General features: G+C 38.6%; 1 protein-coding gene across 2 annotated transcripts in view; it reads right to left on the reverse strand.

The window, feature by feature from the left end:
- The window catches only part of ubr3 (ubiquitin protein ligase E3 component n-recognin 3), a 46230-nt gene extending 29298 nt beyond the window's left edge, over nt 1–16932 (reverse strand). The window contains exons 1-23 of one of the 2 annotated variants that reach the window (XM_030428153.1): nt 16292–16932; nt 14372–14511; nt 13939–14091; nt 13395–13550; nt 12589–12629; nt 12259–12325; nt 12048–12178; nt 11628–11856; nt 10488–10667; nt 9469–9602; nt 9293–9379; nt 9141–9206; nt 8927–9016; nt 8690–8818; nt 8522–8574; nt 8289–8422; nt 7102–7187; nt 6879–7020; nt 5180–5276; nt 4075–4216; nt 2746–2850; nt 2483–2653; nt 925–957 (exon numbers count right to left, since the gene is read on the reverse strand). In XM_030428153.1, the coding sequence (XP_030284013.1) occupies nt 925–957; nt 2483–2653; nt 2746–2850; nt 4075–4216; nt 5180–5276; nt 6879–7020; nt 7102–7187; nt 8289–8422; nt 8522–8574; nt 8690–8818; nt 8927–9016; nt 9141–9206; nt 9293–9379; nt 9469–9602; nt 10488–10667; nt 11628–11856; nt 12048–12178; nt 12259–12325; nt 12589–12629; nt 13395–13550; nt 13939–14091; nt 14372–14511; nt 16292–16725 (3000 nt within the window). In that variant the 5' untranslated portion in view covers nt 16726–16932. The remainder of the gene's footprint in view (nt 1–924; nt 958–2482; nt 2654–2745; nt 2851–4074; nt 4217–5179; nt 5277–6878; nt 7021–7101; nt 7188–8288; nt 8423–8521; nt 8575–8689; nt 8819–8926; nt 9017–9140; nt 9207–9292; nt 9380–9468; nt 9603–10487; nt 10668–11627; nt 11857–12047; nt 12179–12258; nt 12326–12588; nt 12630–13394; nt 13551–13938; nt 14092–14371; nt 14512–16291) is intronic. The other variant, XM_030428154.1, reaches the window with a different exon arrangement.
- Nucleotides 16933–17264: the final 332 nt, after the last annotated feature.

Below are 17264 nucleotides of genomic sequence, written 5' to 3' on the forward strand. Positions count from 1 at the left end.
GCCTCGGGCTGGTGTGGAGGCATACAAATATTGCAATATTATTTCTAGACCATGTCTTCCAGCTCTATATTAAAATACATATTTGGTAATATACTACTACTTCAAACTGCTTAAGAACATTTGTTTTTGTATAGGTGATCCAAACCCTGTGCCCTATGATTAAAACTACATGGACAAACAAATAAATTATGTCAAACACATACGAAATTCACAGCACACAACATTTCAAGTATCAAGCCCACACCATATCAGCAGAATGTGCAAACAGATAAAAAAAGATATAAAACCCTTCATATTCCACCTGCATCTTGTGGCTTCAGCAGATCTGCCTTTGAGCAGAACACCATCTCCTAAAATTATCTTACCAATACTCTGATGGACTTTGATGAATTGGCGGAGTGCTTCATTACCATAGTCAGACAGGCACAATACACATAAAAGTCTAATTAAATGTCCATAATAAAATTTCAGCTGACGTTTCATGAATACCTTTGCTGATAGCACTGAGAACAACCTTATTCCTCTGAAAATTAAAATCATACTGATTTTAAAGCACACAAGCAGTCTGCAGCGTTGCCATGACCTGACCTGACAAAAAAAAAAGGACCTGAGCTGCGCTGTTAAATAAACATGGATCATAGCCCAGTCAAGGCAACATCAATCATACTGACATGCGGTTAAAAAGCATTTACCCAAACCGGCATTACACATGTAATTAGTTTCAGCATTCAGGAGGGAGGGAAACTGCTGAAGCACAGCATTATACACACGCCTTAACACACAAAGGCAGATGTCCTTTGAAATGCACCAAACAAATATGTGCAAAGAAGTTCTTTCATAATAAAAAGATAAAAGTAGACAAATGCAGCTGCTAGTGGCATCAAAGCCACCAGCCTTTTTATAGAAATGGATGTAGATAGCTACCTCTCTCCAATTCCCTGTAAGACGCCTGGAGTTCTGTGGATCAGGCACAGCAAAGTGAGCAATAATAATGACGATATGAAAGAGGAACATTGAAGTGCAAAAAAAAAAGTAAGATGATGAAACCATATGCATATCAGGGCAGGGGTCAAAGAAAATGTGAAAAAACCTTGGTGTGATGAGTTATTTAACTGATACGCCAAGTGACATTTAACTTGAATAAAGTCAGGGGAGCACCAAAGTCACCAGTATTTATCCTCTGGGAACCATGAACACCAAATGTCATGGTGCTCTATGTAAGAGTTTGCGAAATATGGATGCTTGGCCATAAGAGAACATCTTAATATATGATTTTGTGAGCTATGTATAAAGCCATTATTCAAAACATGTATTTAATGTTTAATGTTTAATTTAATTGGAATTTGATAGGTTGGTCAAATGTTTAAATCAATTTTTTGAAGTATGCTTAGTCAGGTTCTTGCTAAGACTGATAAGATGACAAGACTGATGTCACTCTTATGTATGAAGAGGAAGCTTCAGCTAGTCAGTTAGCACAAAGACTGGAAATGGGTGGAAAAAGCTAGCCTGGCTTTGTCTAAAGTTAAAACAGCACCCTTGAGCTCACTTATCAACTCAATATACCTAATTTTTAAGTTTAACCTGTACAACAACTGATGTGAAAGAATATGTTTACAATATTAAGTTGTTGACCATTTCTTGGGCGGCAGCAATGAATTTCTTTACTTTCTACTTGAACATGTAACCTTCATGGGTTTGGCTGTGCTGCTTGTTACATGGTGGCAAAGGCGGGGAAACTCAGTTGAATGGAGTGTAGATGGCCTATGATGTGGGGTTGGTATGATGTCCCCATCAGCAGATAATCAAGATGCAGCAGGTGGAGGAGAAGCTGTGGCAAACTATTACTGAATGGTTTTACAGCCTTTAGAATTTGTTAGAAACATTACAGTACCTTTTATATTTAGATTCAGCCACTACATGCTGCGTTAAACACAATTTGTTTGCTGTGTTTTTGAATCTTTATTGTTTAACTTGCTTTTGGTACATGTAGAATTTGTTTACGCGAGTGCCGTATCCATTTTATGTTAGTGCCATATAGTGACAGGATGAGTGAAAAGCATGCCTGATTGGTATTGTGATGGTCCATTGATCACTGGAGGACAAAGAGACACCGAAGCGAAACTGACACCAATACAAGCCGGGCGTGCTCTACAGCTCATCGAGTGTTTATGGCTAACCTTTAAGCAGACGATCGCATACTAATGTTATCCAGAAGATACACAGCAACATTGGCACTGGAATCTGTTGTTGGGCTCCTGATAAACTCAAGTCCAATAATTATTTGCCTTTTAGCTTTAATCTCCTGAGAAAAATATCTTGTGATTTAATTCACTGTCGTTTTATTTACTGGCAGGAAGCATACAGTCGATAGCAATCTGCGAGTCACTATTAGTGTCTCTTCCAGTTGTTTTAGATTACAGTGACATCACACTGTAATTAACAGTATTGTAGGTATATCGCTTACAGCAGAGGAATATTTTACCTGGCCATAAGAAGAAGCTTCAGTGCTGGTGCTGGGTGGGGCCTCTCTCTTCACTTCAGGAGCCGTCTCAGGAACACGAACCCTCACAAAGTTGATGACATGGTGCAGATTGGAGAGGAGGTTGGTGCCAGGGAACCAGCTGTCATGGCAGTGCTCCTCAATGCAAGGCTCCTGGACCATAAGATCATGTAAGACACTGATGGGCACTACATGTCTACACAGTGAGAGGGAGAGTGGCTGTAACTCAAACAAACATATCTAACCTCATCCACAGTGTTGTCTTGAACCTGGTTGTCCAAGCCCAGCTCGATGAGGTACAGCACCATGCACAGCACATGCTCAGACATGTTCTGATGATCCATCCAGATCTAGGACATATTAAAGTATTAGTTTTAACAGAAAAATAAAACAACATTTGGCTTAACGTTTTGCATTTGATGAAAATTCTTAGGACTGAACAGTTGAAATATCATCGAGATTACAATATGGCCAGTTGCAATATTCAAATTGCAAGAATCTGTCATTAAAAAAAAAAAGGGAACATGTATGACAAAACAGCATTAAAATGAGGTACTGTGGTGATGCAGACATGCCATGCCCTACAAATCTTGCTTGTTTTGAATGTTTTTTTTGACACAGACCCAAACAAATGACACATGATTTTAATAGTTCATAATAATGTTCTTTTTTACCCTCTAATGCAGCCTTAAAAAGGGAATTCCGTGTTTTTTACACCTGGGCCTTATATTTTCGTGTTTTTGTGTGTCAATGATGCTCACCAAAAGTTTTGGAATTGATCCTGTAGGTCACCTTAGATGGCAGCTGCAACGCAATCGTAATCCTTTGGGGGCAACTCCGACTGTCAGAGATACATCCACTTTAAAGTGTTTTTGCCACTAACAGGCTTCGGCTGTTATTCCAAGTGTCTGACAACATTATGGAAACAATCAGACGGAGACAGAACATCCTTTTTGTAACCAGAAACACAAGTCTCGTGAAGGACAAGTCTCACTATGAAATCTCACATGATGAGTTGTTACAGTTGTTGCCTCATCTAGATTGTCAAAATCAGTGTTGTGGCTGCCAGCTGAGAAAATCTCCTGGACCGATTCCAAAACTTTTGATAAGTATGAATCATTTACACATCAGACATGGAAATATGGGGCCTAGGTATAAAATACTGCAATTTCCCTTTAAAAAACTATTTTTATTGTAATTGTACAAATATGATCCACCATGCCAATGTTGTTGCAGTGTCATTGCTCACCAGTCAGATCTTTTGTTTCGTTGTTTCTACATTATGCTTCATCCACACAATAAGTTTTAAATAAGTGAACAAAACTTGTGTGGATGAAGCATAATGTAGAAACAACGAAACAAAAGATCTGACTGGTTCACCTCCTGCACTTTTCTAGTCCTGTATTGTACCAATACCTTGTAACATGTCAGCAAAAATTAATATGACAAGTCATATTACCTGTGCACCAATTAAAGATGGCAAACAGAATCACTTCTAATCTAGCTCAAGGAGTAAATTAAGATGCAGGGGCAGCACTGGAGTACACCACATGAATAGCTGTTGAAAGGCTCACCTTGTATAGAAGAGTGAATATGACAATGTGCAGCGTCTTGCAGTGCAACAGCTTGATTAGGCCTTTGTAACATGGATGCAGAGGAGTCCTCTCCTTGTACGGTGGCCATGGGTTGCCGGTGTGGATGCCACACTGCTTCAAACTAGGTGACATCATCACAACAAGAACAATCAGTAACACAGCGATTACTACAATTTCCACATAGAGTATGACAATGAGAGAAATAACAGTCCAATGAAGTGACACCTTACATTCTTCGGAGCAATTCACTGCACAAAAGGTTTTAGTCTATGCAAGAGAACAGCCGATGGGCAACACAGTCGCTCACTCTATTAGTGATGATGGGATCGTTGTTATATAAAACCAGGGCCAGCCTGACAGGCAATCCATCATATTCAAACAGTGTGAATGAGCAACATGAGGCTGTAGCAGACTCTGAAGGTGGCAGTGGCAGCTTCAATATGTCTCAAGGAGAAACATGCCTCTTTCATCTGGTTTGTAACACAAAAAGCGTACAGTGTGTGTAAAAGGAGTACAATTAACTACATCAGTGATCTAGCCGTACTTTCAATTACAGCTATACCAATTAAGGCCAGGCTAAAATCCCATTAAAAAAAGGTTATCTTCTCAACTACTATTTCAAAAGCAAAAGCACTCAGTGAGGGACCCTTTCCTTATAATTAGCATCTTCAGGCATTGCAGCGACCTTCAGGACAATTAACCCTGAGGTATCTCCTTCACCTCCACTGGCACATTAGTCCTGGGAGACGTCCGTACCACAATCAAACAAGAAAGATTTCCTCAATTCTATTACAATTTAGACTGTAATATTGATTTTTTTTCGACAGCTCTCTAATTGAAACCAACTTGAGCACCTGGGAGACTTGACCTTTCTTATCATGTCTTTGTGTGCAGGTGAGAGAGGCGACCCTACGACACCGAGCAGAGCATGACACAGCTTTTGATCATGAATAGTCCCAAAGAATGAATACTGTCAATCAGAACTCAAGAGAGAGAGTAGAAATGTTTGAACCATTTATTAAATACCTAAATCATATAAAGTAAGCATCTACTTGGGGACATCAAGGCAATAGTGTTAACTTACAATGCGGAGTATCTGTCCATTGCTGACTGGACATCACGCCGATAGACCGTTCTGAGAACGACCATGATGGGGTCAAACTCCTTCTCCCACACCTCCGCTAGATGAGAAAAAGGAGAGATGTGTTTTAACCTCTACTACAAAGTGACATTGATTCACTTTCTTTCTAGTTCACCTTCTCTGTGTTAATGGTGTAAGCCTGCCCCCAAGTGGCCAGTTAAGGACAAATTCCATAAACACAACGCTTAAGAGATTCAGCCTATTCACATCTCAGTTACATCATCATTTTTACTCATTTACATCAACAAATTGGAAAAAAATAAATAAAGTGTGTGGTCTGAAATAGTAGGCATTGAGCTTTGTTTTTATTATTTGTCTTACTATATCAATTCTATACAATTAATATGAGCAAGGCACCAAAGACTACTTAAGAATAAAGATAAGGATCCATCTAAAAATGTTGTATACATAACAATACACTGCTTTTCTTAGTAAAGAACAATAGCAATCTGCATCTGTACACACAAATATTTAAACTGTATCTAAACACAAATAAGGACATTTGGTTGGATTGATGGATTATTTTAAAGTGAGTTCTGCACCGCGAAATAGCTGAAAATACTATAATTGGTTAGGAAATAGATTTTATTACGTTTTTAATTCAAGTACAAAAAATAGCTCTGTGTTTTGATTAATATATTATGGTATACTGAACCATTTATTCGCAGTTTCCCTTCTATTGTTACCCAATTTTCTCCCCCAAAAAAAATCGCAGTCCTTGTTCTGATAGCACTACTGTTGTCCAGCGGAGGGCAGCAGACAGACATCCATCTTTTGATAGGAGGTTCACAATCTCCTCCAGATACAGAAGGGTTATTCCATGCCAACTCAGCCAGAATTCAGGACTTTTCCCAGTTCATGTCTTTTTTCTTTTTTTTTCCTATTTCATGGAACTGTGCAAAATTCTACAGCTGTACTCATTTAGCACTTTTTCAAACAAAAAGTTTCAAGGAAATTACAATAAATCTGCAAAATATATTATAAAATGTGCTTTTTTAGCTCAGAGGCTAAATTCAACAAGATTTGTGGCACCCAATTTTTTATGCAGAACCAAATCACTCCTAGATGTGATAGAACTACATTAACACTACTGGATCAATGATGATGGCAAGAAAGTAAAAATGATGACATTAATATTTGAAAATTTCAGATTTTTAATTTTGGTTAAAAATTATCTATTGGATATGGTAACCAATCTGCAATAACTATTTAAATTAATACTTGCTGCCATGTATTCTTAGTGTTTCTTTGATGGTCAGGACACATTTTGACACAATCCAGTGAAAAATTTGCAATTGGTGAGTCTCCAAATACAAATGGATCACATAAATTATGAAAATTTAGTTCAGAGAGCCAAACTTAAAAAAACTTGATTAAAAAAGGTATTTGGAGTACAGTTACATTATTCTAAAAAGTTCCCATGAATTTGACTTTTTACATTTTTTTAAAAAAGAAAATTGACAACATAGACTAGGAGGTTAGCTGGCAATAGAATGACCCAAATCTTACTGTGTAGATGTCACAACGAACCAGAAGGCGCTTCAGCATCTCAGTTTTCACGAGTAGCTTCTGTGACATCCTTCGCTGCACTCTCCAAAAAGGTTAACAGGTTACTGTTACAACTTCACCACAAACATCCTACCTTTAGGTGTGTACATGCCCTGCTGCATGGAGCCTCCAGGCTCAAACACCGGTGCTTTGAAGTCGGCCACAGCAGAGAGCATCTCCTCAAAACTACAACTCCCTGGAACAATGCCGCTCTTGGGGTTGGGATTCTCAGGAATCTAAACAAATTCTGTTAGGGAAAAAGACTGTCATGGATGACTGAGGTTACTTTAATGCATTTGTTAAGTGTTGAAGGATACAAGGTCTAACAGCGCGCTGTGTGTACGGTCATTCATACACAACTGGGAGACCATCTCAGCCCGAAGGATCTCGTCATCCGTCATCCCTGATAGTGAGAGTGAGAAGAACGTAAGGACAAACTGACAAAGATTAAAACCTGAATTCTAATAAGCAGAAGTGGAAGCTGCGTATAAATATCATGTTAAGTATCTTTCAGTCAGCTGAAGCCAGAGTCCACGTTTTTTTTTTAACAAACCGTGGTCACTGGTAGTTTCTCTGTGTTTGGCAGGAGGATTATAAAGGAGGGATGGTTCATTATGCAAGCAATTTAACCATCACTGCCCTGAAATTGAGGAGGGTGTCCTGCATTACAGCTTTCCTTTGCAGGTATTTTGTACAGTGTTTAGTGTAATATTCATGGCGAGGAGCATCAGTGTGGATCTGTTGTGGCATTAATTTTTGGATTGGATAAACAGCATAAACAAACATACTTTAGTGCAAATACTGTTGTCAGCGAAAAGAAGCTCTCCATACCGTAGGTGTGGTGAACCAGAAAAATGTCACCGAACAAAAAGAGTTGGATCAACCCTGACAATTTGACTGACTCCTCATAACAGAGAAAGCTCAGATGTTACTACTGATCATGGCTCCATTCTATTCAAGTGTTCGAGTAACCTGTGACAGTGAGCCAGCAGACACAACACCTAAAACTGAAGCAGCTTCATTGAATTTATCTATGACTTGTCAAAATGCCTTTTGTGAAAAAAGACAAGATGATAATGTGTGCTTTACTGTAAAACAGTAAGATTCAGACTTTTTGAAATACTCCGTCTACATGTTTAACTAAACATTCAAAAAGTACATATACAGTTATACAAAGCAAAAAAAGAGATTTTGTCACCAACCGCTAATTGGTTTTTAATTTTTAATTTAATTTCATATATAACTCAATACAGTTATTGCTATTCTTGATTTACTAGCCCTTAAGTATTGGTGCATCAGTCAGAAACTTAGGTGATGTGTCAACAGAAAAGTCTAATGAAAATAATGACATCACATGCCAAACATAGACAGTAAATTACATCATCACCTCCGACAGCAAACACATTACTGCCTTACTTATTAATGTACCGTAGGTTCACTTCACTTCATATAAGCCGTTTCTTATTCCCTGTAAGCTATGTGCATCCTCTATCATACCACTTACCCAAATGAATGCGAAGGCTCGTCAGTATGACCAAGAAGGTCAGTGCTCCTTCAAGCATTGGCCTCTCCTGCTCAGAGTCTAAAACAGCATTCTGATGCTGAGACGCCATGGTCAACAGGTCAACCACTTTGAACCTGTGTGAGAAAGGAGAGCGCATACAGTCATATTCCTATATGTTGAATTAACACATGTAGATAAATTATATGAATCTATGTGCAGGAGTCAGCACATACCTCTCAAAAACACTTGAGATAAAGTAGTCTGGATCCAACCTGGATGCACAAACCTAGGGAGGAAAAATAGAAACAAACAATGAAAATAATGATTATTGCTAAAACAACTACACTACATTAGCGATACCTACAGTATAGTGGGGACTATCTGTGATAAAGCAAACAAACCTGCAGAAGATATATGTCTGGATCAATCATTGAGTTGCAGAAGTGTGACTGCACGTAGGTCATCGCCTGCCCTTTGATCTGCAGACCATTCCTGACCCACATGTTGCTGTGGATCTCTGACAGGCATGCCTACAGTCATACACAACAACGCTGTAGTTAACCTGTGGCTGCAGACCCAGAGGATATTTACAAATGACTAACAACCAAAAATCTGCTTATGGGCCTCTTGCGATATACCTGGATTTGGAGTGGATGCACCATGATCTTCATCAGCATCTCTTGGTCAGGCAAGAGGCTGTCCAGGTCCAAGCCTTGGCACTTCACAGCCTGAGGATTTTTTTTTTTTTACCAAATACATTTTAAACGCATGAAAAACACAATAATGTCCTGCTGAAATAGTAAGAGAGTAAGAGTGAGAGTAAGTACTGAAGAGTAAGAGGCTCTGAGATACCTTACTGAGGAACATGGCATAGTAGCGGTGCAGTGGCAGGTGAAATGTCACTTGATTTGGAGCAGGCTGTAACAGATATGAGAGCAATGATAAGAAACAGTCAAGAAGAAAGTATTTTCTTGTAAATACAGCGGTATGGCTTTTATGTTTACCTCGTCAATGAAGCCAATTGCATCAAACCAGATCTGCAGGGTCTCCAAGCAGTAGCGCACCACAGTTTTAGTATATTCCTGTGTCTCCTGTTAAGACAATTTAAAAAGTTTAAAACATCAATATGTGGTTATACAGTAAGTAAATGCAGCTCTGAGGGTTTACAGATGGGACTTACTTTGACTTTGCAGTGTGTTAAGAGACCCCACATTGGTTGTGCACAGGCCTCAAGTTCTGCTGCAAATGCTGCATAGTAAGTCTGAGACTCAAATTCCACATGTTCATTCAGCTCCCGCTTATTCAGGTTCATACCTATCACAGCAGAAAATGGTTTGAAAGTCACCACATGTTAAATGGCTTCATAATGCTCAAATGAGAAAACAATCAGGGGAAAAAAATATACCAAGACTTAACATGTGTGCTTTGAAAATTCAGTGTAGAACTCATTACCTATAAATATTTTTTCAATTCATGCACATTTTAAGATGACTGCAAGCATGTGTGTTAGCAAATTAGCAATTTCTCAAATGTGTCAAAAGGTAGCAGTGCAGCAGTCTTGCATACAATGTAATGGGGAGACCTGTGAACAGAACGTCAGCAAATGGATACTCCAGCACACTGAGCAGGGGGGAGTGTTATTTTTAGGGTCATGGTAGAGTATACATGGCAAATGAGCAGCACTGACCACATTTCTAACTACAAAGAGTCACACAGCCCCATTTTTAACCCCATAGGGAAACCAGCTTTTCCTTGTGGGGCATTATTATCAGTAGATGACAGATGAAGTCTGAAAAAGCACAACATCGGTATTCCAACTGAAAATCTGCACAAGCAGGAGCAATCATTTATATCAACTGTTTAAATCTGAATGATCAATGGTAGATTTACAGCAGGGGGTCCAGGGTTTCTGTCCTGCAACAAATATTAAGTTCTGCAATCAAAGTTTTTATTTATTGTAAAAAGCTTTTATAATTGATGCATGAGAACAAATAAGCATTACATAGCCATTAAGAAGCTACTGAACGCCAATGGCTACTCAGGTTAAAATGTCTTTGAGCGAGCATACTGAACCTCAAACTCTGCCTCCATCAATGTTTGAGTGAGAGGTACAGTGAAGCACTTTGTGTTGCTCAGGTGAAAACACTCTGTACTATTTGAGCAGCTGATCAACCCTTTAGCAATCAAACTTCGACTTACCTTGGAAAAATGACACAAAGCTCATCCACAGCATCAACAATGAGTGGTCCTCCAGGAACTTTTTCGCTACACTTTGGTGTGAGAGGATGTTAATAAAATCACTAACTAATGGCCAGTAGGTGTTGTTCTTCAACAGAGCCTCACTGCAGTTCACTACAACATGGCGACTGTTCTCTTCATCTAAGATAGGGGAAGGAAAAAAAAAAAGAGAAAAGGAAACACACAAAGATTAGGTTGAAAGCATTTGGGCTAAGTATGCATTTAGTTTAGAGCAACAACAATTTGTTGTCAACTATCCAACTAATCACCAACAGCTGTGATAGCCAATGCATTGTTTTAAGTAATTTTCGTAGAATAACAGTAGACATTTGATGATGTCATCTTGGGCTTTAGGAAACAGTGAATGATATTTTTCACAATTTTCTGATATTTTAATGGACCAAAAAAAACATTGGTTATTCAAGCGATCGACAGATCAACAAATAATCAACATTTCTGTTAGTTGCAGCCCTTATTTAATGATTTAAAAAAAACATAACATCAGAACAAAACAAACAGGTACTTAAAGAAAGACAACACACTCGTAACTTACACAAGTCAACACGTGGCTGCCAATACAGAAAAATGCTTTGGACTGCACTGAAAAATTAATTTCATGAGACAGTCCAGAGGGAAGAAACATCTGTGCATCTATATTTCTGCATTGAGAATGTTTAAAAATTCTAAATGAAATTAACAGCTGCGTTTTATTCTTTTGAAAGCTGTCCAGCTTTCCTTTTTAAAATACTTAACAAGCTTCATATATAACCCATTTTACCCTACAAAAAATGAGAAAGTGCTGTATTTATGAATAGTGAGCCAATGATGAAGTGCTAACATAAAAATAACGAGCTCCTGGTATGATGCCATCCTTGCCTATCCAAGACACAGAATCTACAGTTCGACAATTTGAGTCACTACATCTAAGCTAAATCCATAAACTTAATATCAGTTTCACCATGCAAGGAAACTGATCACAAATCTCACGCTGTTCACATGGGGTGTTTTGTGGTGATCCAAAAGGAGAATTATGTCAGCCACCTGCTTCATACTGACTTGAAGTGTTCAATCAGAATGACCCGATACATTGGGACAACTTACCCTGAAGCTCACTTTTAATAAGGCAACTCTCCATCATGTAGAGGAGGACTGTGACCATGATGTCCAGCAACTGACACTCCTCAGTCACATGTCGAGCCAGCTCCTCGTTGCTGAACAGCTGCACACTAATATGTACAATGCGGTTGGACATGGTGTCCGACTCGTGGCTTTTCATCAGTGTTTTCATGATGAATGCATAATGCTGAACAAAGGTTTTCGTAAAAGTGATCTGTCAGACAGGATGAGAAAAAACAAAAGTAAGCTTACTGCTCCAACATTTTTGCTAGTAAATGTTTGCAGGCATCATTTAAATTTACCAGAAAGTCTATATCATGACATGCAAAGAAACTATATTGCGACAGAAGGCCAGGTATGCATCTGTTATTTGCAAATAAATGTTAACATGGCAAGAAAAATTACCTTGTAATCTTGATCTGGCAACATGTTCAGTAAGAAGGTGACCATCTTCTGAGGAAACTCGTACTTTATTGTCCAAAAGAGCAACTCCTCCAGAAAGCATTTGTGCTTCAGAGTTTCAATAATGCACGGGTCTGAGGGCAGAAAGGGCACATAATAAGAAAGGGATGTTTATGTAACATACAGTAGCGATATACATTGTCTTTACATTTACCTTTGGTACTGCTGCTTAGCTTAACCCTCTTCCTCTGTCCAACAGACTGCCCTGCATCTTGGTCCTCCTGAGAGAAAACAACAAAAACAACATGAATTTCACTTACTTCTTCGCCAAAATGTCCAACAGCAACTGTAGGTCAGTTAATAGCAAATCAAAATAGTTCATGAAAACACCCATTTCAGGTCACACAAACACACAAAAAATGATTCCAACCATTTTGGTATTGATTATTCATTTAATTATGTAAGGGTCAAGTAAAAATCCCAAATATATACACAGATTAAATAAAAAACGGCTACAATTGGTTTTTCCATGCCGGGCACATACCTCCTTATTAGACTCATCTGGGCTCGCAGGTGCAGTGGATCCTAAGAAAACCAAGAAAAAAAATTTAGCTACAGGGAGCAGCATCTTCAGCCACTGGACAAACACATGCAAATACCGAAGATATCACAGATTGCAAAACTGACAATTTGATCACAGAGTATTAAAAATAACATGTAACACACTTCCACTTAGAACTCATGTGTGCAATGTTTAGTTTCTAGAAATAACTGCTGAGGTTTGTGCTGTTGGAAGATTAACTTTATTTATTTATCTAAAACAAATGATATTATGCATGAACATAACTTGAAAAAGGTTAATACAGAGAGCACATTTGTGTAATTCGGTACAAATCATCAGATGTTTTTTTTTCCTTTTTTTATTTAGCATTTAGTATAATACGATTCTGTTTGACTTTCTGTTTGCTTGCTGCAAAAGAGCACTCCTAACTGGGCTTTCAAATGGTATACGATTTTCACGGTACAAAAATCAGTCATCTTATTAACTATCCCAGTTTTATGGTATCATAAGATCATATTACACAATGATTATTATTATCGTCATTTACAATGACCCTCATAATGGCTGAAACACAAGGGTTGTTTACTATAATTTCATGACATATCATCTCCTGACAAACGTGAAACCTGAAGTAATTTTTATACCATTTACACAGTAGAATTCAATAAAGTTGATAAGCAAATGTATACGGGATGATTACTGTCAATTTTCATACACATAACAATAACTTAGGAACTCTGCCACCTATATGGCTTAGACCTTCCAAAAAGGTTGTGATGTTATCTTACCCAAGAGGACCAATGCTCCTGCACCTCCTTCTGCACCAACAGTGACATCAGCAGTAGCACCTTGGGCTTTTTCCTCCACAGACACCAGACCTGAATTCTTCAAGGCTGACAAATACTTGTCATAGTTCTTTTTAGCATACAGGTTCTCCTCTTGGCCTGCAACAATGAAGCAAAACAGACACTGCATTTATTACTGTAATGTCAAAATACGGGTATTAGTGAGACGAGTGAGATCAGTGAGTCTATTTGCTATTCTACGACATGGTACCTGGCTTAGATGATAAAAGGGACCAATAGGCTTTCAAATTCCTTGTAGTTTAACAATGAAAGTTATAAATTCCAGTATGTGCATTTTTATTTTTCTAGGTTATGAAAATGTTCACTGGATCTTAAATAAAACCAAACTGACTGTCTTTTCTGCATGAGAGGTCATTCTAAAGTACTCAGGACAGAATACAACAAACAACAACAAAAAATATTACTTCAATAATTAAAAAAGAAAATATTAACAAAAACCAACATAAACTCAAGGGTAGATATTTACCCATGCTCAACTCCTTGAATGTTTGCTGATTGGTCAAGATCTTTGTCAGTACAGTTCTCATTGCTCCTCCCATCTTTGTGAGCTCCTCCAGGAAGGAGATCTGAGGCTCCAACTGCTGCAGGACTTTTTGTAGATCTCGCTCAGTTGAGGTGTCTGGTAAAGCGAGATAAGAGATATGAGCATCAGTCTTAGTACATTGTGACATACTTTTGGATGTAAACAGTTGTATAACACTGATACCCAGCTTGCACAGCAGGTGCTGTTCCGCACTGATATGCAACAGGAGATCTGTATCATACGTAAAATGTCAAAATCTACATAAACGGGAGTATGGAATACTTTTGAAAATAGAGCTTTGAAGGACACAGACAGATAAGTAAGTAATTTTTTCAAAGTTACAGCCTTCATTTAAGACGGTCAGGAGTGTTTTCACCTGGCTCAATGTATCCATCCCTCAGATACTGTATGATACACAGGATAAAGCGAGGAAGAACCATCTCAGACATCAAGAGAAGGTCTCGAGGTATTGAGGGGACATTCTCCCCTGTTCTCAACCGATGCCGTCTGCAAAACCTGTCAGAGAGAAAATAAACATTAATGTTGCAGACGTCTCACAAACACTAAAGCACCCATTTCAGTTTCTCTCTCTCTATCACTGCTTACATAATCTATTTTTGTTTGAATTCTTCGCAAGCTTAAACCACTTTAACAGGTTACACTAGAAACTAGGTAAATTTCAAATAAAGGCTCCATAATAGCCCTGCAAGATGTGGAAGGTGGGGTTTAAATGTTACAACATCATAGATGTCCAGTCTAGTCTAGTCCAGGCTAGATACTGATTGGGGTTCAGGTAAAGACAGAAGTAAAGAAGGCTGGGACTAGGGGTAGGACAACAAAAGATTTATAGCAGGTATTGCAATATAAAAAAAAATAATTAAAAAATCATAATAAGTTGATAGTTGTGAAATTTCATTATCATGATAATCATGAATCGAGACACTGTGACCATCTTCACATTAATCATTTGAAAAGGTTGTCTAGTTCACTAACATAGAGTCCCATTTCAGTTTCCTGATTTATTTTGAATTGCCTATGTCTGTCACTGTGGCTGAAGGCTCAGCTTGCACATATTGTCAGTCACAAAAACAAGTTAAATTGTGTGTAAATACTATTTTCAAACTAAAGAACGTCAGGGAGATGAGTTTACCACCATTTATTTGTATTATTTGTGCAGGAGCACATTGTGATTTATGATTACCTTAATGAAGATTCTTAGATTGTTTGTTTTCACTAAAAAATTATTTCCTGTGATGCAATAAAAATACTTGTTTCATAACATGTACGGTTGAAGTGATTCCAGTAAATTATGAACATTTTGACAATTATGAGGATAATATCATTAAATCACAATTATGTTGGACAGGATAATTGTGACATACAATTTTCATTCATCCCATGCTTAGGTGGTACTAGGTAAGCACTGGCCAGGGTATGAATCCAGGAGAATATTTTTGTATGTCTTCCCATTTACATAATGTGACCTCTAAACACAATGTACAACATCTCATGGTCATTTTACACAAGACTGTATACGAATGAGGCAAACCAGGGTGCAGCAAAGTGACTTTTAATGAAAGCACCAAAACTAAACTGTTAAGTTGGCCAATGCCATACTCTAACCTGCTAATACAGCTGCTTTACACCTACCAAATCTGATATCATTATGTTTTCTTTCACTCAAGGTAATAATAAAGGAATGCTTTGATAATAATGTGTGCATAAATTTTGACTCAGTCATTCAATATTTTATCTAGACTATGGTTGTGCATTAAGATTTCTGAGAGTAAAATATATCATGATGAATGGAGTAACTAACGATGGGCAATCAGACAGACACAAGACATAAGCATTCATCCCAGAGCAATTACATTAACATATAATTATAGCCATCACTCAACTGTAAATCAGTAATAAAAGAAGACACGTTTATATCACAATAATTATATTCCCGGACCACAGCTAAGCAGTCACATATCTTTATATAGATGCATAGAAATTACAGCTGCTGGTACGAGAAGGACTGTTATGGTTAGCAAGGCTGGCTAAGCCTCTGAGCAGAGCTGCTTAGTCCTATTAATAAATGACAGGAGCATCGTAATATTCAAAAGTGCGGCTGACTGTCGTATACATTTCTCAGACAGAATTAACTGGACACTGACACTGACCCTGACAACGTAGATCATGGTATTGCACAAGCTAACTTAGCTCATTTCCCACCAGGACCTGTCAAAACAATACTGGCTAACCCGTTAGTTAGCTTAGCCAGCTTAGCTAGCAGCTAGCTTGGACTTACCCACTCTCTCGCATGACATTACTGTCTCCACAGTCACAGGCCCCACCAGCCTGGCTCCTGAACATGTTGAAATCATGGCCCGTGTGGTCTCCGTTATTAAAACACTCAGCACACAGTGACATGCACGGAGAGATGCCACAGGTCCGGCATCGATATGCCACGAAATTGGCCGTCCAAACCAGTCCGCACAGAGTCGCGTTGTCATAGGACCGGACCGTTTTGCAGAACTCCTCGAAACCTTCGCCTCCTGCAATTAGACATTTACACCAGTCAAGAGCTTCTGTGTCCGCCGCTGGTTTTTCGGGATTTAGCACAGCGTCGAGCAGCTCCTGGAGTTGCCGGAGCCCAGAGCTATTGTCAGTCCGATTTAAGTCTGCCTTCAAGTGGGCGGCAGTGGCTTTCTTGTCCCGGCGCAGCAGCGACGCCGCCATCATGCACTCTGGCTTGTTGTCCACAAATTTATTTTTGTTGTCTTGTTTCCATGTTCTCGGGCTTTCTCGCGATAGCCGCCGTTACGTGGTTGCTGGCCAACGATTTCCAAATGTAATGCGCGCTGCGTGAGTGCAGTGAGTGAGCATAAATCAGGTGTGGGATTAGTGTTTGATCGAGCAGAGTCAGCGCCCTGCTTCCTGTTTAACCAGATCGGCACAGTCATAAATGCCGTACTTGTTTCAACGTAACAGATGGGACCGTATGGTATGGACCGTCCCCCCTACCATACCATACCTTTTTTTTTTTTTACTTTTTTTTTTATCAAAAACTGAAACAGTATGGCAAGGAAAACTAATTCTGCTTATGACACATTTCATATGGCTGACAATGCACAAGTGAAAACACGTATTAGTTTGTTTTGTTTTTTTAAACAAATGTTTCTAATTTGCCCCTATATTTAGTATTTTGTATGTAACGCTATCTCCTAGTAAAGACAGTTTTGTTGTGCATATGGTTAATCTACAAGTGTTATCTAAACGAA

This window comes from Sparus aurata, chromosome 9 (assembly GCF_900880675.1).
Source record: "Sparus aurata chromosome 9, fSpaAur1.1, whole genome shotgun sequence".
NCBI lineage: Eukaryota > Metazoa > Chordata > Actinopteri > Spariformes > Sparidae > Sparus > Sparus aurata.